The 26,350-nt window shown below is 39.8% G+C and overlaps 1 protein-coding gene and 1 pseudogene across 1 annotated transcript; both read left to right on the top strand.

Annotated features, from left to right (window-relative positions):
• The first annotated feature begins 1,496 nt into the window (after positions 1-1,496).
• LOC121773626 (ethylene-responsive transcription factor 1B-like) lies at positions 1,497-2,468 on the top strand. Its single transcript, XM_042170520.1, has one exon. It carries the CDS (start codon positions 1,701-1,703, stop codon positions 2,301-2,303), a length of 603 nt encoding a protein of 200 aa, XP_042026454.1. The 5' UTR covers positions 1,497-1,700; the 3' UTR covers positions 2,304-2,468.
• Positions 2,469-15,280: 12,812 nt separating this feature from the next.
• On the top strand, positions 15,281-17,082 carry LOC121774443 (annotated as a pseudogene).
• The last annotated feature ends 9,268 nt before the right edge of the window (positions 17,083-26,350 follow it).

Below are 26,350 nucleotides of genomic sequence, written 5' to 3'. Positions count from 1 at the left end.
CACACCAAATCATCATGTCACTATGGTGAGGAATGACCATGGAATTTTTACTCCTCTGTCAGCCCTTCCTCCAATAATGTTCACTTTGGTTAGAGAAAGAGTTTTAAAAATGAAAAAAAGGAATGAGTTAGAAAAAGTTAATAGAATATGAGTCACACTTTTGAATATTAATTTAATAATAAAATATGATTAGAATGAGTTAGTGAAACGTGAGGTCTACTTACCATTTATAGTAAAAATTGAAAGTGAATAATTACTAAGAGATAGACGAAAATAGCAAAAATAGACAATTAATAGGGAACGGAGGAAATATAATATTTGATCATTAAAACTTTGAAATGAATGCAACAACGAAATGAATTATATTCATGGTTCTGTTTCATACTTTTCCTTAAAAATCATAATTCCATTTAGAATCACTATTCCATTATGATAGAAATAGTCATTCATTCAACCTACTCAATGCATGGTGTTTACCTATGATCACCTCTAAGCTTACTAGGGAATCACTTAATTAGAATAGGCCCCTCTCGAGTGCACCAAATTTCTGATCATCTTCCGTATAAGACATAGAATTAATTCATCAACCCGTTGTAATCATTACCAAAATCCTACATAATGTTTAGCTACACATCCTTCCATCAACAAACAAGGACAAATTCATGGAAATTGGAGAAAACATGATAAAACTAACAAACGTACTTCCAAGGATGAATTGGATAGTGGGGAGTGTTCCTCTTCAAGAATGCGGATGATTAGGATTCCTTAGCACTTCAATTTTTTTTTTATCTAAAGTTTGTTAAGTGAGTTTTCGGATGTGTGAAAGTTGTGGTGATCGAGTTCTAAGCTTGGTATTTATACTTGGAGTAAAAAGTCAGCAAAATAGGCATCAGGTGCAATCGCCTGTAGGCAATCAGAGATGTGAGAATCGCTCGACTTGGCGTTCTCTTCGACTTGCGAAGACCTCTCGAATGCGCGGTCGAGCGTTCTTCAACGTGTGAAATGCCCGACTCGGGCATTTCCTATGTTCTGAACTACAGAACACGTTATCGGGCGTTTTCTTCCCTGCTCTAGAGCGCGACTTAGGCATTGTCTCTATTTCACCTCCTTATGTCCCGTTTAAGCTCATTTTCATCTGGTTTAACTCCAAAACTTCGACAAACTCATTAAATAACCCGAATAGTGCATATGTGGATGAAAACCTATATACATTAACCCATATTAAACATCCATTATATAATATCCTAAAGCATGAGTTTACCAACCGTATACTCTGTTTTCTGCAAAGATCAACAAATATCACTCTTTTAGAAGTATAGATATTTCCCCAATTACGTTCTACACTCAATCAAAACAGTATTCATTTATTTAAAAAAATTAATGTTCATCTTATAACCAATTTGTCTAACATGGCTGCGTGTCAAGCTTTGGAGTCACGTGGGATATATCCCAGTTGCTCCTCCTACAATTATTTATATGCGTCCTACAATTTCATTAAATCAAAAACATGCATCCTCCCTGAACTATTGTCACACTCCTAGTTTTAAGAATAATATAGTACAATAATATATTCCCTTTCACCCACAAAATGTTACTCTTTTGAACATTCCTCTCCATTATCAATACTAGTACTATTATACACACATATATATATAAAGAACCTACACATCCCTAAAAAAATTACACACACAAAAATAAAAATGGAGCCACGGTTTGATGGCACTATTTTTCAATCATCGAGCACTGATTTCTCCTCAGACAATTCCTCCTTGATTTCATCCTCGGAATCATCTCTCCCCTTCAACGAGAACGATTCCGAGGAAATGCTCCTCTACGACGTCGTCGTGGAGGGGCGCCGCCACCTCCTGCAAGCCAGCGACGAGGTGAACTCGTCGCGGGCAGCGAAGGCGGCGGCGTCGTACCGGGGCGTGAGGCAGCGGCCGTGGGGGAAGTTCGCAGCGGAGATAAGGGACTCGACGCGGAACGGGGTGAGGGTGTGGCTGGGGACGTTCGAGACGGCGGAGGCGGCGGCGATGGCGTACGACCAGGCGGCGTTCGCGATGAGGGGGCCGGCGGCGGTTCTCAACTTCCCGGTGGAGAGGGTGAGGGAGTCGCTGCGGGAGATGAGGTGGTGCACTGAGGAAGAGGAAGGGGTCTCGCCGGTGATTGCGTTGAAGAGGAGGCACTCGATGAGGCGGCGCGGCGGCGGACGAGGGAAGAAGAAGGTGGTAGTGTTTGAGGATTTGGGGGCTGATTTTTTGGAGGAGCTTTTGATCAAGAGTGAACAAGCTATTTCTTGGTGAAATTCAAAAGCCACCTACTTTTTTCTAGTATCTTGCTACATGTTTTGTCCATATCCATAGTATGAAAGTGGCCACTAATTTTTTTCTTTTTCTTAGGAGTTTTTTGTTCTTCCTTTGTTTAGATAAAATCTTCATCTTATATAGTGTGTGGAAGATTTAGTGTTTTTTGCATGGGAGTATTACTCTTTTTTTAGCATTGATAATTGAACAAGACTCAAACTTGAGATCTTTGTTTAGATAATACTCCATCTACCCATGTAATAATGGTCGTTCATGCCAAATTTTTTAGATTTAAAATTAAAATTAAAAAAATTGATAGTATCGTGCATTAAATATCTAGTAAATTTTGCAATCTATGATAACCCATAAAGTGACTACATTCTCTTAGTGCTTTTAAGTGTATAAACCTAGGATTTAGACAGCTCTGTAGGCTGTAATAATACTTATTTAAGATATGCTTTTATAATCTATTGGTGGGGACAGATTAGCAAGAGCATTGTTTAGCAGTAACATTTAAAATCATGGCGTTTAATTTGCAGTATAAATTTCAGCAGATAGAATACTCCCTCCGTCCCATAAGAGTGGCCACGATAAGGTGGACACTCTGATGGCAAAATCACTTTTTTTTCCACGGTCCCAAAAACTTGTCCTGTCTAATAGTGGACACGCCCAAGCCACAAATCATATTATTTTATCAATTGTTGACATATTTTAACTCAGTTAGAATAAAAATTATTGGACTATAAATAATTAGAAAAAACACATAATTTAATAAATAAAAACTAAAAACTAAATCTTCGTTGTATTACAAGAAGGGCAAAATTACACAACGAAAATTATCGACATCACACAATTTCTTCATGATATGCCCCCTCTCCTACGTGCCCAGAGCTCATCAAACAAATCGGCCTGGAGTTGGGTATGTGTTGTGTCCCTGTGCATATCAGTGAAACGTTGGATCAAGTATTGATCGTTACGTGTTCCACCCATCAGTATCGGCGCGGTGGCAACACCGTGACTTGAACTAGCACCATCTTCCGGTGCCCAGCGCTCTGCAGCAAATCCTTCATCTTCTATTATCATATTGTGCAAGATGATACATGCATACATGATATCCGCGACATCATTTTCGTGTCAAACTCTTGCCGGGCACCGTATAATGGTCCATTGCACTTGGAGCACACCAAAAGCTCGCTCAACATCCTTCCTATCACCCTCTTGTTTTCGCGCAAAATAGGCTTTCTTTGGACCAACCGGCTGCCGGATTGTCTTGACAAATACGCGCCAACGAGGGTATATCCCATCTGCCAAATAGTATGCTTTGTTGTACTGCGTTCTGTTGGCCACGAATTTGATTTCTGGACCCTCCCCCCGGCACTCTTCATTGAAGAGAGGCGATGATTGTAGAACGTTGATGTCGTTGTTCGAACCTGCGACACCGAAATACGCATGCTAGATCCGCAAACGGTAGTCAGCAACAGCTTTCAGGATCATCGAGAGATGTTTGCTTTTGAATCCAGTAGTGAATTGGCCTTTCCAAGCCGCCGGACAATTCCTCCACTCCCAGTGCATGCAATCGATGCTGCCCATCATCCCTGGAAAACCCTGCACCGAACCGTGCATATCTAGCAGTTTCTGGCAGTCCTCAAAGGTTGGCTTCCGTAGATACACTGGACCCATCTATAGGTATTCGTCGAACATGTCAGCCGGGCCGGCATAGGCAAGCTGCCTAATTGCAGCGGTGCATTTCTGAAAAGTCGACAGACCGATCCGGCCGTTGCAATCACGTCGAAGGGTGGAGCACCTGTACCGCGCCTCCAATGACGTCGCTATATGGATGAAGAGCCGTTGCGACATTTTGAAACACCGACGGAAATTCTCTGGCGGATAACGAGGGTTATCGCCAAAGTAGTCTTCTATCAGCCGCTGGTGCGATCCGACATGGTCTCGTCAGATTGTCCACCGGTGATGAATTAGACGAGGGATCGCCTCTACCGCCTCCCGCTCCGCGTCCTCGTCAGCTTCCCACTGCACCTCTTGAACCAAAGAATCCCACGCTTCATCCCACAAATTATCCATTTTTTGAAAGTGGAATAGAGAAAAATTTAGAAGTTTCCGTTGGAATGGTATGAAAATAATGAGGGGAATGGGTTAACTTATTGGCAAAAAAAAATAAAACAGAAAAAAAGGAAATCCGGCTGCGGCACGGCTCTCCGGGCCGTACTATAAGCTGTCGTGGGCAGAGCCGCGGCCCGACTCCCTCCGCCCTGTCCCCGCTGAGTATTCGACTGTGGCCTTTCCACCCTCCTCGCCCCGGCCCCCTCCGTCCAGCGCAATAGGGCGCCGCGGAGTCGGCGGCCGCCACGGCTCCCTTATTGTGGTCACTCTAATAGATGTCACATTTTCCTTTTTAATTTGTCCCATAAAAGATGTCACATTTCCTCTTTTGGAAAAAAACTTCATCTCACATTAATATAAATAAACTATTTTCTCTCTCCACCTAATATACAAAATAACATCACTTAAAATCTTGGGTCAATTTTCAAGGGTGCCATCTATTATAGACGGATAGAATATTATACTGGAGTTATCACAGGCTAATAAATTCAGGTAGGTCACAGGTACATTTATTTTTGTTGTCTGCGTTCAATTTAATTTGAATTTCCAACGCTGCTTTTGGATGTCAACATCTGCCCTAGATTGTTACTTTATGAAGCACAAATTTCTTGTGGCTCATGATTAAAGATTATGACTAATGTAGATTGTATTTTTTTTTCACAGTTTGGAGTTTGGTTTAAGACAATATATGCGTCTAAATAATATCAAGATTAATTGTACTCTCGTAACTAACAATCTCACCGTTATCTTTAATTCTAGAAAAATCTTACTTGTATCTCATTATTATTTTGTCTGCCAATTCTAACACCGTGTTACTTTGTTAATTTCCACTTACAAATCAGTAAATAATTGTAAATGGGCTTAACATATTGACCTAACCTTAAATATTGGGCATGTTGTGTTTATCATCTATGGGCCTAACATGATAAATAGGCATAAAACTATTCAGGATTTGTACGACTTCATATAAACTTATATAGACACGCAACACGCAGGGACGGAACCAGAAACTTAAAATAGTCGGTGCTGAAATTTATCAATAAGATAACGTGACCTCAAGCCCCTATTATCTTCGAGACAAATAGTCTATTTTAGTCATAGTATCTTCTCTACATTATTCTCTCTCTTACTTTATCATTTATCTACTTTAACTATTTATTACTCCCTCCGTCCCAACTAAGTTGAGACAACTTTTGGGCACGAAGATTAAGAAATTGTGTTGAAAAATAAGAGATAGGAATAAAGTAGGAAAGATAAAGAGAGAGTAAAGTAGTTGATGGAATAAAGTAATAGTGATTAGATGTTTTATTTTTTATTAAAAAAAGAAATGACTCAACTTAGTTGGGAAATCACAAAGAGGAATACGATTCAATTTAGTTGAGACGGAGGGAGTATCATTTATACAAAACGAGTGCAGAAAAGTAACTAGGATTGTTAAAGCGGGACGGAGGGAGTATCATTTAACTCATTAACATATTTTCTTAATCTCTATGTCCAAAAAGAAGTGACCCAACACAAAGGAAGTACAATATAGGACTATTGAGTACTATCACATAAAATGGCAAATTTTCAAAGAGTCATTAGAAAAATCTTAAAATCTTAAACTAAGAAAGAATAAAATTTAAAAAATAAAAATATCCTTACTTAAATGTTACTCCCTCCGACTCAGTCAAAGTGAAACGTTTTCATTTTTGGTACGTTCCAACCTAAGTGAGACGTTTCCTTTTTTTGGTAACAATCAACTCACTTCTCTCTTATTTTATTCTCTCTTACTTTTTTCTCTATCTTACTTTATTCTCTCTTACTTTATCATCTCTCTTCCTTTTTTCTTTATTTCTCTTTCTTACTTTACTCTCTCTTACTTTACTATTAATAATTTAATTCACTAAACACCACTACCTAAATTTCTGTGCCAAAATAGAAACGCCTCGCTTAGGCCCGGACGGAGGGAGTACTCATATTAAAAACTTGTTGTGAAAGAATAAAATTTAAACAAGTAGTACTACTAATCTGTACTTAATATATACAGGCTTAAAAAATTTAAAACTGACATCTAAATAAGAAATTATTTCTGTTTCCTCTGCCACTTTCTCACTCCGATGCCCCCTCTCTCCCCTCGCCCATTTCATCTAATTCCTTCTCTGTATAAATTGCGGGCTGCCGCTTCATATATATACAATTGGGAGGATACCGTTGGCCATGCCCCTGCTCGAGCGTGGGTCTGGCCTACGGTAGATCCGTCCCTGTCCACACAACTAATAATTTGAAATTATAAGTAAAAAGTACATGTATAATAATGTCATTACATATGTACTCTATCTATCGTATTAAAAACTAAACGTTTTCCATTTTAGGTTATCAAATTTAAAATAAAACGAGCCTAAAATGGAAAAAACCATCATTTCTATTTTTTCATCTTCCTTGCTTTATTCTCTCTTCATTAGCTCACAAAACAACAGTACATAAAAGCATCCACAATAGACCGGGCTAGCCGGCGGACTAGTACTAGGACTTGCAAAAAACACCTTCTGCCACGTCATTAGGACTAGTCACTACACTGCTACATCACTAAAACATCTCACTGCACAATATTGGATTAGCACTGGGACTAGCACTAGGACATCCCAACAAACAAAATCACAAATTCACACAAATACGGAATTAAAATTTTGACACGAGTACGGGAAAATGTAACCATTTTATATAAATTAAAAAAAAACATACATAATTAAAAAAAAATTTAACTAATAAAAAAAATTTACATAGTTCACGGAAAAAAAACCCATCCTCCATGCATTGACACCCGCAGCCCCCCTCTCACTCCTCATCGCCGCCTTGGAGTCCCCAGAGGCTCTCCCTGCGCCGAGGGGTAGGAGCCCCAAATCACGTCGCATACTATCGATGACCCCCTTGAGCATCTCCATGTGTAAGGGGTTAGTCGTCGTACTCCACTTTTGTATGACGTCTATCATGCTCTGCTGCTGCATGCGCGTGAGATGGGCAAGCTCGGGACTCGGCTGGACACTAGGAGCTGCCGATTAAACCTCCTGGGACCCGTCGATGCCTCCCCTAGACATCCGTTGTGCCTTCTTTTGCCCAACCGGGTGACGGCGGCGGGAAAACGAGGGAGGGGTCGGAGCTCTAGGGCATCGTCGGGGAGGTCGTGGGAACCTGCGCTGCTGCTGTAATCGTCGGCGATGTTCACCTTCTGCCGCTTCGGCGAGCCAACTTTAACACCCGCACGAAACTTGCCGGAATCCATCAGCACCAAATAGGCGTCCCAGTATTTAAACTTGGCGTACTTCCCTTTCTCGGGGAACTGCTTCATCGACAACGTCTTCACATCCTCCATGGTCTGGCCGCTGGTCATCATGCGACTGTTATTTTTGTAAATGCCGGCAAATCAAGAGACTGCGACCTTGATTCGGTTCCACTGCGCCCGGCACTCCTCAGGCGTGTATGTCTTCCCATCCGGGAAAAACACCTTGTAGGCTGTGGCATCATCTGGGGCATCATCCCGCTAACCCCCATCATCCCCGCACTCATGCCAACCATTTGGGGCATCATCACCGCCATCCCGGCCTAGGGGTACATATTGTAGTACCCAGGCATCATCCCCGCCATTTGTGGCATCATCCACGACATCTTGGGCATCAGTCCGGCCATCCCGGCAGGATTCCCGACCATCCAACCACTCACGGGGAACATCGGGGTTTGCGATTCACTCGTGGCTGGAGAGTCGTTGTCGTACTTCATTTATCTTGAATAGAAATGAGAGTAGAGAGAGAAACTTGTTAATACAAGTGGTGCAAATGAAAATGAATTGCAACGAGCCGTATATATAGCGCACGTACTAGCGCCATATGCGACGTATGAAGGTCGTCCGTCGCGTTAGTACGTCAACCGCTAGTCGGTCGCAATAGTGGACTAGCAGCTAGTCCGCACGCTAGTCCACTATTGTGGATGCTCTAAAATTCTGTTCCGAAAAGCAAATATTTCATACTTCATCCGTGTCAGGGAAGATGACCCAATCCTGGTACGGGACGAGATTTTATGCATACTAATTTTAAAGTGTTAAAAAAGGAAGAGATAAAGTTGTTGGGTGTTTAAAAGTAGGAGAGATGAATAAAGTAAGATAGATAAATGGTTGTTGAGTGTATAAAAGTGGAAGAGATGCAAAAAGTAAGAGAGGGAAAAGGTTGTTGGTGTTTAAAAGTAGGAGATATGGATAAAATAATAAAGGGAAAAGATAATTGAGTATTTTAATTATTTCCTAAATAAGAAAGAGATCATCTTGATTGGGACGGACGAAAAAGGAAAGTGAGCCATCTTCGGTGGGATGGAGGGAGTATTTAATACTCCCTCCGTCTCATAATAGATGACATACTTGGGTTGTGGCGCATGATTTAAGGAGATGTTGTTTTGTGTATTAAGTGAAGAGAGAAAATAGTATTTGTATATTAATGTGAGATGATACTTTTTTCAAAAAAGAAAATGTAATATCTTTTGTGAGATAAATTAAAAAGGAAAGTGTGCTATCTATTATGGGACGGATGGAGTATTTATTAACCCTCCAAAATTGAATAATTGCATTATTATTTCGGTATAGCTAAACCACTAAGATAGTAAGATGTTAAGGTCATAGTTGATCCCAAAACATTTTCTTTTCAAAGAATTAAACATTCGAAGCTCTAAGGTGGCATTTCAATTCTTGTTACATATGGCATGTGTTTTTAACATGATACTATTGTTTATTATCTTATTTTATCATGTGTTTATATTCATACGTGGAATTGATCAGGTATCGAATGCAAGCCAATTTATAACCTTCTGATAATAACCAACGCCGTATTCTCAAGAAAAGCTCGAGCGACTTTTAAACAAATAGGAACATGTACCCATGACAACTCTCTCTAAAGAACTTAGCAATAGCCTAGTAACTTCGGTCTTCAGGAGAAGGGGTACCTCCTCATAAAGGGGTTATAGTTACCTGGTATTGGCAACTGATTACCAAAAACACAGGTTTCAACAAAGTTGTAAGACCACGTATGGGGGTTGATACTTGCCCAGTGCCGGAAATTCCTTGTTGGGTAAGTTCCAACCCACACGAATGACGTACGATTTGGGCACTATCTTGGAGAGAGGTTGGTGAAGTAAACATGTATGTGAAGATGCGGAAAGCTTACAGTGAATCATTATTGATTAACATATACTCCCTCCGTCCGCCATTAGGAGTCATATTTTTTTACGGCGCGGGATTTAAGAAATGTTAAGAAAGTTGGTGGAAAAATGTTAGTGGAATGATGGTCCCACTTGAATATATTACTTTTAAATGAAATGTGAGTGGAAGGTGGGACCCTATTACCATTTATGGTAAAAGTGAACTGGGTCTCCTATTCGCGGACGGACTAAAATGAAAAAAACGGGACTCCTATTTGCGGATGAAGAGAGTATTTATGATGGAGAAACTTATAAAAGCATCCACAACAGAGGTGAAAGTGCTCGCTTTCTTGCTCCCGATCGTTGTGAACTGCTCAAGTTGAATTGTCAAAGTGATCCATCTGGCCTATGTGTGCCTTCAACCTGCGAATAACGGTGAGTGGGTCCATTGAAGATTCAGACTGATCAACTCGACTTAATCCAACTCGAGTGAGGTGAATGGAAGGCCTCGAAAGCGTTTTCAAAACCTTAACCCACAATACTATTAACTATAATATAGAAGTAAGGATCGATCCCACAGAGATGATGTGTTTTACATTTGTTGTGGACACGAATGGGAATGGCTGCGGCCACGCTTTCCAGGGGTGGGTTAAGTTAAACTACTTGACTTGAGAGACTAAACTACTAAACTGATCCACTTGCTAATGCTTAACTAAAATCTATTTGATCAACTCATACTAAACTTTCCAAAAATGGACAAACAGAATAAAGTGGACGACTGTCAGTCTCTTGCAAAACGTACGATAAAGTAAAACTTTTCTAACAAATTCATCTTCTTCGCAGAATAAACATGAAAAAAAAGAGCATAATCAGATCTGAACAATCACGAACAACGAAACATCATAACAACTTGTAAACTTAAATCTACTCCTAAGAACTAAACTACGCTTACGTAAATAAGAAACTGAACCATAATCATGCAGAAATCACAAACTCATCTATCAGATCTAAACATCCCAACACAAATTATCCATAATTTTCTTCACAACTAGACAAAACATAAGTCTAAAACTCAGATCTAACCAAATCAAACTGTAACAAAACACTTGAGCTAAGATATGCATCATAAAACTGAAATCGAAAGTAGAACAAAGCATTCATGCATGGCAAACAAATATTTCCACAAAGATCGAAATCATAATACTAAATTTACTGAATATAAAAGTGTCCATAGTCTGAGACAACAAGCGTAAACTGAAAATAGACAAAACAAAACAGAGATTGTTTTATCGCCCTTTCTCGAAGCGGAAATACAGAACCAAAAGCTTAGAGTGATAAAAACCAACACCAAAACACCAGTAAACTAAACTAAAACTGGAACCAAGTGTGCGTGCGACGGAATTCAGGTAGATGAAGTAAAATGAGCTCCGATTTCAGCCCTAGAAGAGAGCTGAATTCCTAAGATGTTTATCCATGCGTATCCATGTGTCTCCCGGTTTCACTCGCATTGGGCTTTCTATATATAGAGAGGCGTAGGGGCTCTGATCCCTAGGGTACCGTCCTCTTTCAAATGTCATTCCTGCCCTTCACTTTTGTGGTGGGGTCTTTAGCTCTATCTCCCATGTGGAAAACTCGTGCTAGCTCAGTTTGATTTTGACTTGTTCAACTCAGCACTGCAGTTTTTTACTTCATTTCTTGATCTGTTCGCCCACCCAACTGATATGTTCATTTTCTGAATATAGCAGAATTTACACACATCTGGCTCAAAATTAGACGTTAGATAACAGATTTTTAGTGTAGTTTTATCACAGAACACATGCATGAAACGAGCCTCATCAAGAGGCCACAAGGGTGTTTCATGCTGCTTGGGCCAGCACGACGATCGAAAAACTTTGTTGAGGGATATGATGACATGGATGGGACAGGTATAGGGCAGCAGAAAGGGCTAGGCGACCGGTGCGAGCGGGAGACGAGACGTCAGGCGATGCTTGACAGGGGTGGGGTGGTTTCGGGGTCTGGTGGGGTTGATTCAAATTTTGTTTTTTATATTAGTTTTCTTAAATTTTGAAAATTTATAAATACGTATTCTTTTCCACTTTTTTATTTCACTCCTCATTCACTTTTTACCCATTTCAATTTTTTTTATCAAGCAACGGGAATTTTACCTCAATGAATGTGAGAGACGTGGGGAGAGGACATCCTATTGTGAAATTATGGTTTGGCGCAAAAAAGAGGACAGTAACGCCTTGACAAGGAGTAGAGGTTTGGTGATAGGTTTCCATTATCGATATTGTAACACACCCTTCAATCGTTATTTTTAAATAAATTATGCATATATATGTATGGGTATATATAGGATAAAAAAAATTGCACTGTACTCCGTCCGGTCCGGTCCCCAATAGAAGTGAAATAAGATTTCTATTGGGAAACATAGGGAGTACCATGAAATCTATACCTATACAAAAGGCGAGTTGGCGAGTTTTGCCGTTCGTTTGAAATATTAATAAATTTTGTCCTCATTCTGAAATATTCATAAGATATGGGATCAATTTAATAATATTGCATTTGGAGCTTACGTTTATAAAAATAAATTTATATTAAATTATGTGGTGGAAGTTTTTCTTATATTCAGCCATTAAATTGTAACCGCCACATAAGTTCTAATTCATTATCATGTATATTTATTACCATTAAAATATTAATTACCTTTACCGTTATCATTACCATATTTATTACCATTACCATTAGTCAATATTGGGATTAAAGAATTAGTGTAATTTATTACCATTTTATTACCATTTCTATGGATTAATGTTCTGCAATCAATTTATTATGTGACAGTTTTAAACGACAACTTTGATAAAAAAATCTATTGATTTAAATTATTTATTAATGGATTATAATTTGAATGGTCAAAAAATTTATGATTCATTTGTTATCAATTTAATTTATAACAAATACTATTGGCTTTAAAGTCACTAAGAATAAGAAGAGCTACCCGTTTTCTATAAATTTGGCTTGTACAAAAAGCTTTGCGAAAATAGAAACACGAAGACAATTGAGTTCCACCAAGCGAAGAAGCTCAAAGAATTGATGGAAATTCATTTTTGCTAATGGCAACTTCAACAAGACTGCAACTCATTGTTAGGATTGAATTAGCTCCAACCATTATACAAAATGTATCCTATTTTCTTTGTTTTTTGGCTATTTTGTGCAATATATACGATTTATTGTGTTTAACTATAGCAATTTCAAATACTATGTTTTTTCTTTTCAAATTTCGCAAATTTCATTTACACTATTGCTTCTTTGTTTGTTGAATAGAAAAAGGGAGAGATGTCACTGGTTGAACTGGCCAACGAGCAAAGGTTGGGTAAGAAGATGTTTGTCGTCCGAAAAAAAAATATACATAAATATTTGGTGAAGAAGATGAGAATGACTAACTATTTTTACTAGGTTAACATGTAGTATTATTTGATTAGGTGTATATCGCTAATAAACTAATCAAATGTTCAAATATGCACATACGTGAATTACAATTATAAACGTGTATAATTATGTAATTATTGGCTGATTATAAGAATAGATTCATTCTTCGAAATTTATGTAATGTTAGGCGTCTTTAATGATAGATTATAGAGATATTTTCTTTTTTTAAATCAAAATTTTATTATATGGGTCTACAATTATAAATATATTGATGAATTTAATTTTATATATCTATGTAAATGTTGTTTCATACTAATAATTTTTTTACGATATTCTTATCTTTCTAAAATTGATATATATACTTTAATTTAATTTCAAGTTTATTATCACAAACAATGTGAATGTATGGTTTTTTTTAATTTACTCAATATATCGTTATTTTGTTCAAGACTAAATTATTGTTGTATCCATTTATATTATGTTTATGGGATATAGTTATTACTTAATTTTTAAAACATTTAAGTAATTTCATTATACGGGTCTAAAATTACATATAGTATACTTTTAAAAACTGAATCCATGGCCGAATCAAATTACTATTTTAATCAAATTCTAAACTATGTGTGTGCAAAATAACGATATATGAACAAAATAATGATATGAAGTTATGGTAGGTCGTACATCACTAAGGAAATTGAATTTCATTTCCGTAGTGTCAACTTTCTTCATTTGATAAGAACACAAACAATAAATATTAGTAACATAATAATCACATAAAAAACCGTAACTATAAAAAGCAAGAACTATACACAAACAATATTTTTGGAGAACTGCGGTTCGAAACTGAATCCGCAGCCGAATCAAATTGATCGTGCATAGCACGGGTGTGATACTACTTACTCTTAAAAACCATGATTTTGATACTGGATTTAAACTTTATCTCACTCCCCTATACACTAAATGGCTATAAAGGCTTTTTTTTTATGATAATTATGAACTGGGACTAATTAGGCTGCCCTAATTTTTAAAAACTAATTAGGTCAGGCTGCCATATTTCTTAGTTTCCGGTCCAGGAGCGGAAAATTTAAATGCATAATCAATCCCAAACTATGGTGTGTATTAAATAGGTTATGTAGGGAATTGATCTAATTAATTTAATAAGGGCATCAGCAGTGGGGCGCCCTAAGGCGCGCCCTATGGTGCGCCACGTCATCAGTTTTATCCTCCTTCCCCCCACCTGGAGTGGGGCGTCCTAAGGCGCGCCACATAATCATTTTATTGTTTTGTTTAATTAATTTAAATGTTTTCAAATAACAAGTAACGAGTAAATAAAAAATGTCTAAATAACAAATGGCGACGCATTAATAAAAAGAGGGAACATCATTTTTGGTCCACGAACTTTGTCAAAGTATCATTTTAGGTCCGTGAACTTTGAAAATATCATTTTAGGTCCGTGAACTTTGAGTTAGTATCATTTGAGGTACTTTTTACTATTTTCAAGTTTTTTTGGACGAAAATACCCTCAATACCTTAAAATGTATATATTTTTAATAAATTTATCATATACTCATATTTTTTTATAAATATCTTTACAATATATTTTTGACAAATTTTCTAAATATAATTTGACCTTAAATATTATCGCTTAATTTTGTGACATGCAAGAAAAATTGCTTCTTCAATTCTTTATATTATTTTTTTAAAAAAATTGAATAAAGAACTTTCTTTAATAATAAAAAATTGAATAAAGAACTTTCGATTAGCAAGGTAAGTGGGCAGTGCCAAAGTGAAAATGTATTAAATTGTACTAATATGTTAATAACGTAACTAGCTAGATTGCCTGGTCCAATTATTAAATTAAAACAAAAAGCAGCTTAGATAAACTGAGTTGTCATCATACATCCATGGAACAATTCCTGGTATACAATTTCATTCAATGTCGAACTAGACCAAACTAGAGATTAAATCTCAGTCATGCATTTTCCTAATTTAGTGAATAAAATAAATTAAGCAAATGATATACTACTTCATTTTTAGATCGCTTTACTTCATTTATACAAACTTTATTATTTGACCGTTTTTACTTAACTGGAGAAAGACTGAACTAAAATAATCTTAAAATAAACTATGTGTTGTCTAATAATGAACTAGTACTAATATTTTTTAGTTGGACGGTTCGGCATTAAGAATTAGTTTTGTCTATATCACAACCCCACGGCGCCTACATATAAATGTGTTGCGATATGTTGAAGACACAAAGTCTTGAAACAATGGGTGGCAGTGGCAGTGGCAAGGGGAAAATCCCAACAGTGTATCAATGCGACTCCAACAATCGCCAAAGTCAGACGGTGGTTTCCGAAATGGACGGAACGCTGCTGGTGGGCCGCAGCTCCTTCGCCTATTTCGCATTGATCGCGTTCAACGTGGGAGGAATCCTGCGGCTGATGCTTCTGCTCTTGGCGGCTCCGTTTTCCGGCCTTCTCTACCACTTAGTGTCGGAATCCGCCGGCATCAAGGTGCTCATCTTCGCCACGTTTGCCGGGGTGAAGGTGTCGTCGATCGAGTCAGCGGCCAATGCAGTTCTGCCCAAGCATTACTCCGAGGACTTGCACCCTGAGACGTGGCGCGTTTTCGCCTCGTGTGGGAGGAAGTGTGTGCTCACGGCCAACCCCAGGATCATGGTTGAGCCTTTCTTGCAGAATTATTTGGGAGTTGATGTCATTTTAGGCACCGAGATCTCGTCGTTTAAGGGCGTCGCTACCGGCCTTGTGGCCGGTAACGGTGTGCTGGTTGGGGAGAGCAAGGCTGTTGCTCTTAAAAAGGCTTTCCGAGATCAAGAAATGCCTCATGTTGGACTTGGAGATAGAGATACTGATATTCCATTTCTCGAATTGTGCAAGGTTAAATGCATCTCATCTATAAGTCATCTTACATAATAGTAGTGATAGAAACTAATATGTTTTCGAGTTGGATCATCTCTCTATCGAGCTGATCCAAATTTAAAGTCCAACTATACTGTTGTGTCTATATTTTTTTTGTTTCAGACTAGATATATTGTTGTACTAGTTAAATATTCCACAGTCACACCGATACCATGATATAAATACATAAGGTTTTAGCCTTAAAACCCATTAGTAATATGAGTTGCCCATTATACGTGATTTTAGATCTCTTTTTACAATATTTATTTCTTTTGCCATACAGGAAAAATACATGGTACCACCGAGGCCCGGGACGCAGCCCATGAGACCGGAAAAGCTGCCAAAGCCCGTGATATTCCACGACGGCCGGCTTGTCCAGAAACCAACACCGTCCCGGGCTCTACTAATCACTCTGTGGCTCCCATTCGGGATTATATTATCAATTCTACGTGTGTTCACATTTTCGATACTACCAATTTCAATAAGTCGCTACATCATGTTCGTGCTCGGGGTGCCCGGTAACAACAAGAGGAGCTCCCACGCATTTCCCCGGGGGCAAGGGCGTGGTCTTCGTGTGCAACCACCGCACCGTCTGCGACGCCGTCGTCGTCTCCTCCTGCCTCCACCGCATGACCACCACCATCTCCTACTCCGTAGCAAGCTTCACCGAGTTTATATCCCCAATCAAAACCTCCAAGCTCACGCGCAACCGCGCCAAAGACGCCCGATTGATCGAGCAAATCTTGAACCAAGGCAAGTTCCTCGTGATGTGCCCCGAGGGAACAACGTGCCGGGAGCCATACTTGCTTAGATTCTCCGCATTGTTCGCGGAGCTGACCGACCGCATCGTGCCGGTAGCCATATCCATAAAAACCGGCATGTTTCACGGCTCCACGGCACGAGGCCACAAATGGCTCGACCCATTCTTCTTCTACATGAACCCTTTTCCGGTCTACGACGTCACATTTTTGGAGATGTTGCCGCCACACGAGACTTGCAAGACCGGAAAATCGAGCTTTGACGTCGCGAATAATGTTCAAAAAATGATTGCCGAGACGTTGGGGTATAAGTGCACCACTCTTACGAGGAAGGATAAGTATGGAATGTTGGCTCGGACGGATGGCCTCGTCAACAGCAAAGCTACTACTTGATTGATTATTTGCAATTTCGGTTTAATTAAAAATACACTTAGCAAGATTACGATGGCCTAAATTGTTTGTTCCACTCTGGTGGTGGAGATACTTGGATAGAGTGAGTGAGATGAGCTTTATCCAAGACTATACTAGTATAGAGTTTTATAGAGTTGTTTGGTTGTTAAGATTATATCCAAGACAACTTTAGTAAAATGTTTAGTAAATGATAACTTTTACATTTAAAATAATTTTAAATCTATTTTATTTTCAAAAAATTAACTATTAAATAAAATAATTATTATTTAATCAAACAAAATCAATTATAACTTACAGTATATGATTATTGTGAAGCAATAGATTTTAAACCTCATTAATTGAGAGCAATAATACCCATTTTTAGTTGAAGCCTTACACTATTCTATTCCCTTATTTAAAAATAAATACTGTCATAAAATATAATTAGTAACTTTAGTCATTTCTCTGTCCATTGGCGGACAACATTGATGATAACCTCGACATTTTATACAGATGCAAATATGATATATATGCACATGCTCATATATATATCGAGAGAGAAAGTAGAACAAGGATGAGGATGTGAGATTAAAAGAATAAGAGGGGTCAGAGCCAGATGGGTAGTCGCGAGATAAGACCCATAAACCTATTGTGGCGACGGGCCTTGATGCGGGCCGCGATTGAGAGATAGGCTAAAAAGGAAACTTGGTTTTTCATGTTTGAAAGCAATGCAGCGGATAGAGCAAAAAGAGTAAGCATAGTTTTCATTGATTAAAATAATGAGAGCAATTACATAGCATTATATAGTGATCCATAGAAGGATCTAGACTACGAATCGTCCTAGCCAAACCAGTTACAATACTCAATCAATTAATCAATTCTGTTTTGCCATCATCCTCACAACATCCTTCCAGCTCATTGTGACCTGGAGCATTATGTAAAAATCATGATTTAAATATGCCCGATCAATGGATTTTTACCAAATAATAAATGTGACGAGACATTTAATTTTGTGAAATTAAATGATATAGCGTCGATCTACATTTTACGTAGATAAATGTAGTATATTCACTTTCCCAAATCCGATTTCCGGTGAGTGAGAAATAGTGGATTAAAGTTGGGCATAATTAGCTTTTAATTAAAGCTTGGAGTTTGAGTTTAGGGAACAATTAACTAGTGTTAATTATCCCACATTAGAGAAGTAACACATCTTTTAATGTGTTTAAATTAAGTGACTTTATGCTACTTAATAATTATAGTGGACCAAGATGGGTGAAAGAGCGCACACGCGCGCGCCGCCGCCCGCTCGCCCGTGCCCGTGGTCGCGGTCCCGGTCCCGGTCTCGATCTCGATCTCGGACTTGGCAATTGGTCTTTGGGCTCGGGTCTGGACTCGTAATAATCTTTTTAGACCACCGCTGAGTCAGTAATCCAAGTGACTTGACACGTCGTCAAGCGTGGCACAGTCAAAGCTGACACGTGAGAAAAGCACACGCTCCACACGCGAATGGCACACTCCTGCCACAAGCATAAGCTCTCTCTCTCTCTCTCTCTGCATTGTCTTTCTGTCGAAGCTCTGCCCTATCCTACATCCAGTTCGCCGGAGCTCTGCTGATAGCGGTGCTGCTTCACCAGAGACGTAGCCGTTTTACCTTTGGGGACGACACGCCAAACCGAGAGCACTACCGGGGCGTATCTCGTCTTGCGGGAAGAGGCCTCCTCGACTCGGCTAAGTTCTTCTTTACAGTTTCGAATTCTCATTTACATTTTCGTTTCTGTTTTTCTTTTCTTTTCTCTTGGGTTGTATTACGCCCGGTTAGTGTTGCTTTTTGTAGCTATATCTCCAACACATTCTCAAGATGAGATGGATTAACTTGTTTACCTTTCACGTACACAGATGTAGATGTAGCATGACATACATTACTGGATTGCTTCTCCTTTGAGTCATCCTCACTTGCATTATTTTCAGAATCGAGAGATCCTCTAACAAAGAAAACGATCAATCGCATCATGAGATTAAAGAGGAAGAAGGGCTGTTGTTAGGGAAAGTCCAGGCAACCGATGTTTTGTGTACGTTGTTAAATAAAGAGTGTCTTTTTCATGAACGTATTCATATTGGTGTTTAGATGCATATATATTTAACCTTTGGTTGTTCGGTTGGTTCCACTTTTAGTGGTTCCTTCGGATCCTTTAATGGATCGAGTGTTGGTGCCTTCGGGCTCAATACTAGTGTTGGATCTTTCAGGATCAACACGAATGTGGGGGGCACTATGCCCAACACGAACTTGGGGGGTTCTATGCCCAACCCAACTGTTGGCTCCTACGGGGGCAACGGGATAGGCTCCTTCCATGGGGTCAATCAGGCACCAATGGCACCAAGAATGATGCCACCTGCCGAGAAGCCACTAAAGTTTGGAGGATCTGACTTCAAGCGGTGGTACCAAAAGATGTTGTTCTACTTGACAACATTGGGCGTCGACAACTTCCTCACGGAAAACGAGCCGCTCGCGCCAATCGACCAAGAGACTAGGCTCGAAGTCATGACGAACTATGAAGCTTGGAGAAAATGGGATTATCTATGTAAAAATTTTATTTTAAGTGCATTAGATGATAGCCTCTACAATGTATACTCCAATGTAACCACATCTAAACAAATGTGGGAAAGCCTAGAAAAGAAGTATAGCATAGATAATGCTGCAGGTACTGAACAAGTTGTAGCATCCAAGTTTATGGACTACAAGATGGTCGACTCTCGACCTATCATGGAGCAAGTCCAAGAGCTCCAAATGATCATCCACGCATTAGTGGCTGAAGGGATGACCTTGCCCGACAAATTTCTAAGGTGCATGATCATTGACAAGCTTCCTCCTAGTTGGAAGTCAAGAGCTATCTCAAACACAAGCGAAAGCAGATGACCCTTGAAGACTTGATTGTGAAATTGCGCATTGAGGTTGATGTGCGCAAAAGCGACCAAAAGGCTAAGGGCTTCACCCCACTTGAAGCCAAAGCCAATCCGTTGGAGCGGGGCGGTCCTTCCAACAAACGCCCTCGCCCAAATCGTCCAAATGACAAAGGGAATGGAAGCAGCCTAAAAAGAAGTTTGAAGGCGATTGCTACAAATGTGGCAAACCGGGCCACTTTGCAAAGGACTGCCGCAGCAAGAAGAAGAAGCCGGCTGCCCACCTCGTTGAGAAGGAGTTCAAAGACTAGGATGAAAACGACCTCATTGCTGTGGTCACTGAAGAGGTTAACCTTGTTGATAACAAGGGTGGCTGGTACATCGACACCGGCGCTACTGCTCATGTCTGCTCAGATAGGAGCAAGTTTGCCTCCTACACTGCTGTTGAAGGGAGAAAGATCAACATGGGGAATCAAGCATCCTCCGAAGTCCTTGGCATCGGAAATGTGATCCTTATGATAACTTCTGGCGTCACAATAATGCTGAAGGATGTGCTGCATGTCCCCGACATCCGCAAGAACCTAGTGTCAGGATCAATACTAGTTAATAAGGGGTTTAAACTTGTATTTGAGTGTGATAGGTTTGTATTGTATAAGTTTGGAAAATCCCTCGGGAAAGGTTATTTAACCGACAGGCTTTTCAAACTCGGAGTGTTGCGAAGCCTTTGGCTAATAATAAAGCATCTACTTCCTCTTACTTGACTGAGTGTTCAAATTTGTGGCATTGTAGATTGGGACATGTGAATTCAAAAGCCATTAAAAGATTAGTGAATTTAGATTTACTAAAGGCTAATGAATTTGATATCCAAGATAAATGTGAAATTTGTCTTGAAGTAAAAATGACTAAGTTGTTGTTTCACTCGGTGGAACGAAGCACAAAACCCCTTGAATTAATTCACACGGACGTATGTGATTTAAAGATGGTGCAAACTAGAGGTGGTAAAAAGTACTTTATCACTTTCATAGATGATTGCACAAGGTATTGCTACATTTATCTTTTAAGAAGTAAAGATGAAGCAATAGAAGCGTTCAGAAATTATAAGAACGAAGTTGAGAATCAACTTGGTTGTAAAATCAAAACGATTCGAAGCGATAGATGAGGCGAATATGTAGCCCCGTTTGAGGAGTTATGCAACGCAAGTGGTATAATTCATCAAACGACTGCACCATATTCACCACAATCTAATGGGGTTGCAGAACGCAAAAATCGAACTCTAAATGAGATGATGAATGCACTGCTTCTGACTTCAGGATTACCACATAACATGTGGGGGGAAGCTGTATTGACAGCCAACTATATCTTGAATAAGATCCCTCTCAAAGGAAAAGATGTTACTCCTTATGAGTTGTGGAAGGGAAGGAAGACATCCTACAAATACCTCAAAGTGTGGGGGTGTTTGGCTAAGGTGATGGTTCCTCCGCCCAAAGAAGTTACAATCGGACCTAAAACGGTTGATTGCATCTTCATTGGATATGCACTTAATAGTAGCGCATATCGATTTGTTGTTCACAAGTCTGAAATATCGACTTTTACTGTAGGAACAACAATTGAGTCAAGGAACGCTGTATTTCTCGAAAATACATTTCCTTGCAAAGACAAGGAAAAAGTCTTAACCAATTCTGAGACAAGAATTGAAGAAGCAGCCACTAGGTCTAAACCAGTGGATATTGAAGCCACTAGTTCTAAATCAGTGGATGAGGAACCTAAATCACGCAAGCGTGCAAGGCCCGATCCAAATGATACAGTACTAAGACGTGGTAGTAGGGTCAGAACACCAAAAACATTTGGTCCTGACTACATTGCTTTTATGTTAGATGAAGAACCGACATCTATAAAAGTAGCCTTCGATGGCCCAGACGGGTTTCGTTGGAGAGAAGCTATTCAAAGCGAAATTGATTCAATTTTGCTAAACCACACTTGGGTGTTGGTAGATCTACCTGAAGGTGCGAAACCTCTAGGTTGCAAATGGGTACTTAAAAGGAAATTTAAGGCCGATGGAACAGTGGATAAGTATAAAGCCCGACTAGTAGTAAAGAGTTTTAAACAAAAGGAAGGACATGACTTCTTCGATACCTATTCACCTGTAACAAGGATTACATCTATCCGAGTGTTTCTCGCTATTGCTGCATTGCACAATCTTGAGATTCATCAAATGGATGTAAAGACCGCGTTTCTAAATTGTGAACTAGAAGATGAAATCTATATGGAACAACCCGAAGGGTTTGTAGTACCTGGACAAGAGAAAAATGTATGCAAGCTCGTAAAGTCTCTATATGGATTGAAACAAGCGCCGTTGCAATGGCACTTGAAATTTGATAATGTGATATTATCAAACGGGTTCAAGATCAACGAGTGCGACAAATGTGTCTACATCAAGAGCACTAATAACGGTCATGTTATAGTGTGTCTATACGTTTATGATATATTAATCTTGGGTAGCAGCACTCAAGTAATTAACGATACAAAGGCCATGTTAAAGAGAAACTTTGACATGAAAGACATGGGTCTAGCCGATGTAATTCTTGGAATGAAGATTCTAAGAACGTCTGATGGAATCATTATAACACAATCGCATTATGTTGAGAAGATATTGAATAAATTCGAAGCCTATGATGGCGCGCCAGTTAAAACTCCAATTGAACTCGACGTTCACTTGAGTAAGAACAAAGGCGAGCCCGTTGCACAAGAAGAGTATGCACGGGTCATCGGATGCATTATGTACTTAACTAATTGCACTCGACCTGACATTGCTTGTGCCGTGAACAAGTTGAGTCGATAGACGAGCAATCCAAGCAAAGAGCATTGGAGAGCTCTTGTGAGGGTTTTGAGATATTTAAAACATACTCAAAATCTTGGGCTACACTTCTCGAGATACCCCCCGGTACTTGAAGGGTACTGTGATGCAAATTGGATATCCGACAATAGAGACTCACTTTCAACAAGTGGATACGTCTTTGCTATTGGGGGTGGTGCTGTATCGTGGAAATCCACGAAACAGACATGTATAGCCCGATCAACCATGGAATCGGAGTTCATTGCCTTAGACAAGGCAGGTGAGGAAGCCGAGTGGCTTAAGAACTTCCTTGAAGATATTCCATGTTGGTCTAAGCCAGTGCCACCAGTGCTGATCCACTGCGATAGCCAAACAGCTATTGGAAGGGCAAACGATGGCTTCAATAATGGTAAGTCTCGACATATACGTCGACGGCATAAGACCGTGAGACATTTGATCACAACAGGGGTGATTACAATTGACTACGTGATGTCAATAGATAATCTAGCGGATCCGCTGACCAAAGGGTTAAACCGTGATCAAATGAATAAGTTGCTAGAGGGAATGAGTTTGAAATCCACAAACTAAAGAATTATCATAGTGGTAACCCAACCATGATGACTGGAGATCCCAAGAACTTGGTTCAAAGGGACAACTAAGCTATGAGAGTTCATGAGAAACACTCAACTATATCTATTCCCTAGAGAACAATAGAGTGTTGGAGAACTTGCCTAGTGGTAAAGGCTAAGTCTATGACTTTTAATGGTTCTTAAGGATCTCAAAGAGATGGAGTTCTCAAAGAGACCAAGTATGGCAAGGTACTTGACTAAGAATCACCTATGTAAGTGCGAAGTGTGGTCGCTTCATAAAAACGCACTTATGAATCCAAAGTGATGTCCAAGAACGCAATGGACACAAAACGTAAGAACGGATGAGGTTGATGTGTTTAAGCGTTAACACCATTGTCTCGGTGCACGTTGTGGGGGATTAGCTCAACGCATCGCGCTACTAAGCCGCCTGTGTATCCGATGGTGTCGACTATGGAGGGTTCAAAGCCAACAACTACTTATCCTTATGCTTATATACCTCTCGAGGGTTGAGCTTGTGTCTGCATGCATTTGCATTCGGCTATTTCCACTCATGTGTGGGATTGTAAAAATCATGGATTAAATATGCCCGGTCAATGGATTTTTACCAAATAATAAATATGACGAGACATTTAAGTTTGTGAAATTAAATGATATAGCGTCGATCTACATTTTACGTAGATAAATATAGTATATTCACTTTCTCAAATCCGATTTCCGGTGAGTGAGAAATAGTGGATTAAAGTTGGGCATAATTAGCTTTTAATTAAAGCTTGGAGTTTGAGCTTAGAGAATAATTAACTAGTGTTAATTATCCCACATTGGAGAAGTAACACATCTTTTAATGTGTTTAAATTAAGTGACTTTATGCTACTTAATAATTATAGTGGACCAAGATGGGTGAAAGAGCCCATACGCGCGCGCCGCCGCCGCCGCCCGCCTGCCCGAGCCTGAGCCCGTGCCCGTGCCCGCGGTCGCGGTCGCAGGCCGAGGCCCGATCTCGATCTTGGACTTGGACTTGGATCTTGGCAATTGGTCTTTAGGTGGTCTTTGGGCTCGGGTCTGGACCCGTAATAATCTTTTTAGACCTCCGCTAAGTCAGCAATCCAAGTGCCTTGACACGTCGTCTAGCGTGGCACAGTCAAAGCTGACACGTGAGAAAAGCACACGCTCCACACGCGAATGGCACACTCCTGCCACACGCTTGTAACCGCCGACGGTTACGAATCTGTCATGATGAGCCTTCATGGCTTGGTTGACCCTGCATGGTGGCTTGGCCTATAAATAGGCTAGTCATTCCACTGCATTAGATAGAATATACTATTCACAAGCATAAACTCTCTCCCTCTCTCTGCATTGTCTTTCTGTCGAAGCTCTGCCCTCTCCTCCATCCAGTTCGCCGGAGCTCTGCTGATAGCGGTGCTGCTTCACCAGAGACGTTGCCGTTTTACCTTTGGGGACGACACGTCAAACCGAGAGCACTACCGGGGCGTATCCCTTCTTGCGGGAAGAGGCCTCCTCGACTCGGCTAAGTTCTTCTTTACAGTTTCGTTTCTGTTTTTCTTTTTTTCTCTCGGGTTGTATTACGCCCGGTTTGTGTTGCTTTTTGTAGCTATATCTCCAACACATTCTCAAGATGAGATGGATTAACTTGTTTACCTTTCACGTACACAGATGTAGATGTAGCATGACATACATTACTGGATTGCTTCTCCTTTGAGTCATCCTCACTTGCATTATTTTCAGAATCGAGAGATCCTCTAACAAAGAAACGATCAATCGGATCATGAGATTAAAGAGGAAGAAGGGCTGTTGTTAGGGAAAGTCCAGGCAACCGATGTTTTGTGTACGTTGTTAAATAAAGAGTATCTTTTTCATGAACATATTCATATTGGTGTTTAGATGCATATATATTTAACAAAATCAAATCTTCTTTACAACATGTATGATCTTCCTCAAATTATTCTCTGATTTCTAAATTTTCAGCGATTTTATTCACAGTCTTTCGTGTTCATCAAGTCTTGATCATTTCTATAGCAAAATCTGATCCACGTTTTTTATTATTAAATTTTGAAGTTTCGATTATTTGTTTTCGACCAAATTACGATATCCGTTCGATTCCAAATTATGGTCTACTTCGCAATTTGCTTAATACATACGTTTTGATGGACGTGTTTATTGATAACCAAAGATTATTTTCCTTCGTGTTGTTATGATGATTTATCATGCATGATAACCAAATAGTATTGGATAGGGGTGATGATGGTTTGGCGAATTTTTGATGTTAGTAAATGCTGGTAGAGAATAAAGACTACGACACAATGAATTTACGTGGTTCGATTTACTGAAGTAAATCTACGTCCACGGGAAGAAGGGAGGGCAAGATTGTATTGCTTGATCTGGGATTACAGCTTACAACACAGACTTGCTAAATGATATTTTATCTCTAGAGAGCTTAACCCCTGTCTATCAGATCTAAGTTCTATTTATATATTGAACTAAGATCGTGGCTTGCATCGCCACCCTGAGTCGTGGATGTCGTGTAGGTCATGGCCTAAGATCGTGGATGTAGCGTAGGTCATGGCCTACGATCGTGGCCTGAGTTGACACCACGTGGTAGTGGGTGTGTTGGAAGTTGTGGAAATCCTGTATGGGTCCACTAACTCCTTGTTCGGTCGAATACTGAGACCGAACTGCTTTGGTTGCCGATCTGAGAGTAGAGCTTGATGCCGACCTGAGAGCAGAGCTTGATTGGTTGGCTTTTACCGAGCTGTAGGCTGAGGCCGAACTCTTTGGTAATGCCGAACTCATACTCTTCCTTGGGCTTTGGGCTGATGGGCCGTCATTGCTGTTGGGCTTGTTTAGTACGCACCCCATCACTACCCCCCCCCGAAGGGCGAAGTGAATCACTTCGGCGAAGTGAGTCACTTCGGCATTCTGGATAAAGGCAAGG

Source organism: Salvia splendens, chromosome 17 (assembly GCF_004379255.2).
Source record: "Salvia splendens isolate huo1 chromosome 17, SspV2, whole genome shotgun sequence".
NCBI lineage: Eukaryota > Viridiplantae > Streptophyta > Magnoliopsida > Lamiales > Lamiaceae > Salvia > Salvia splendens.
This window is presented reverse-complemented; position numbering and strand designations above follow the sequence as displayed.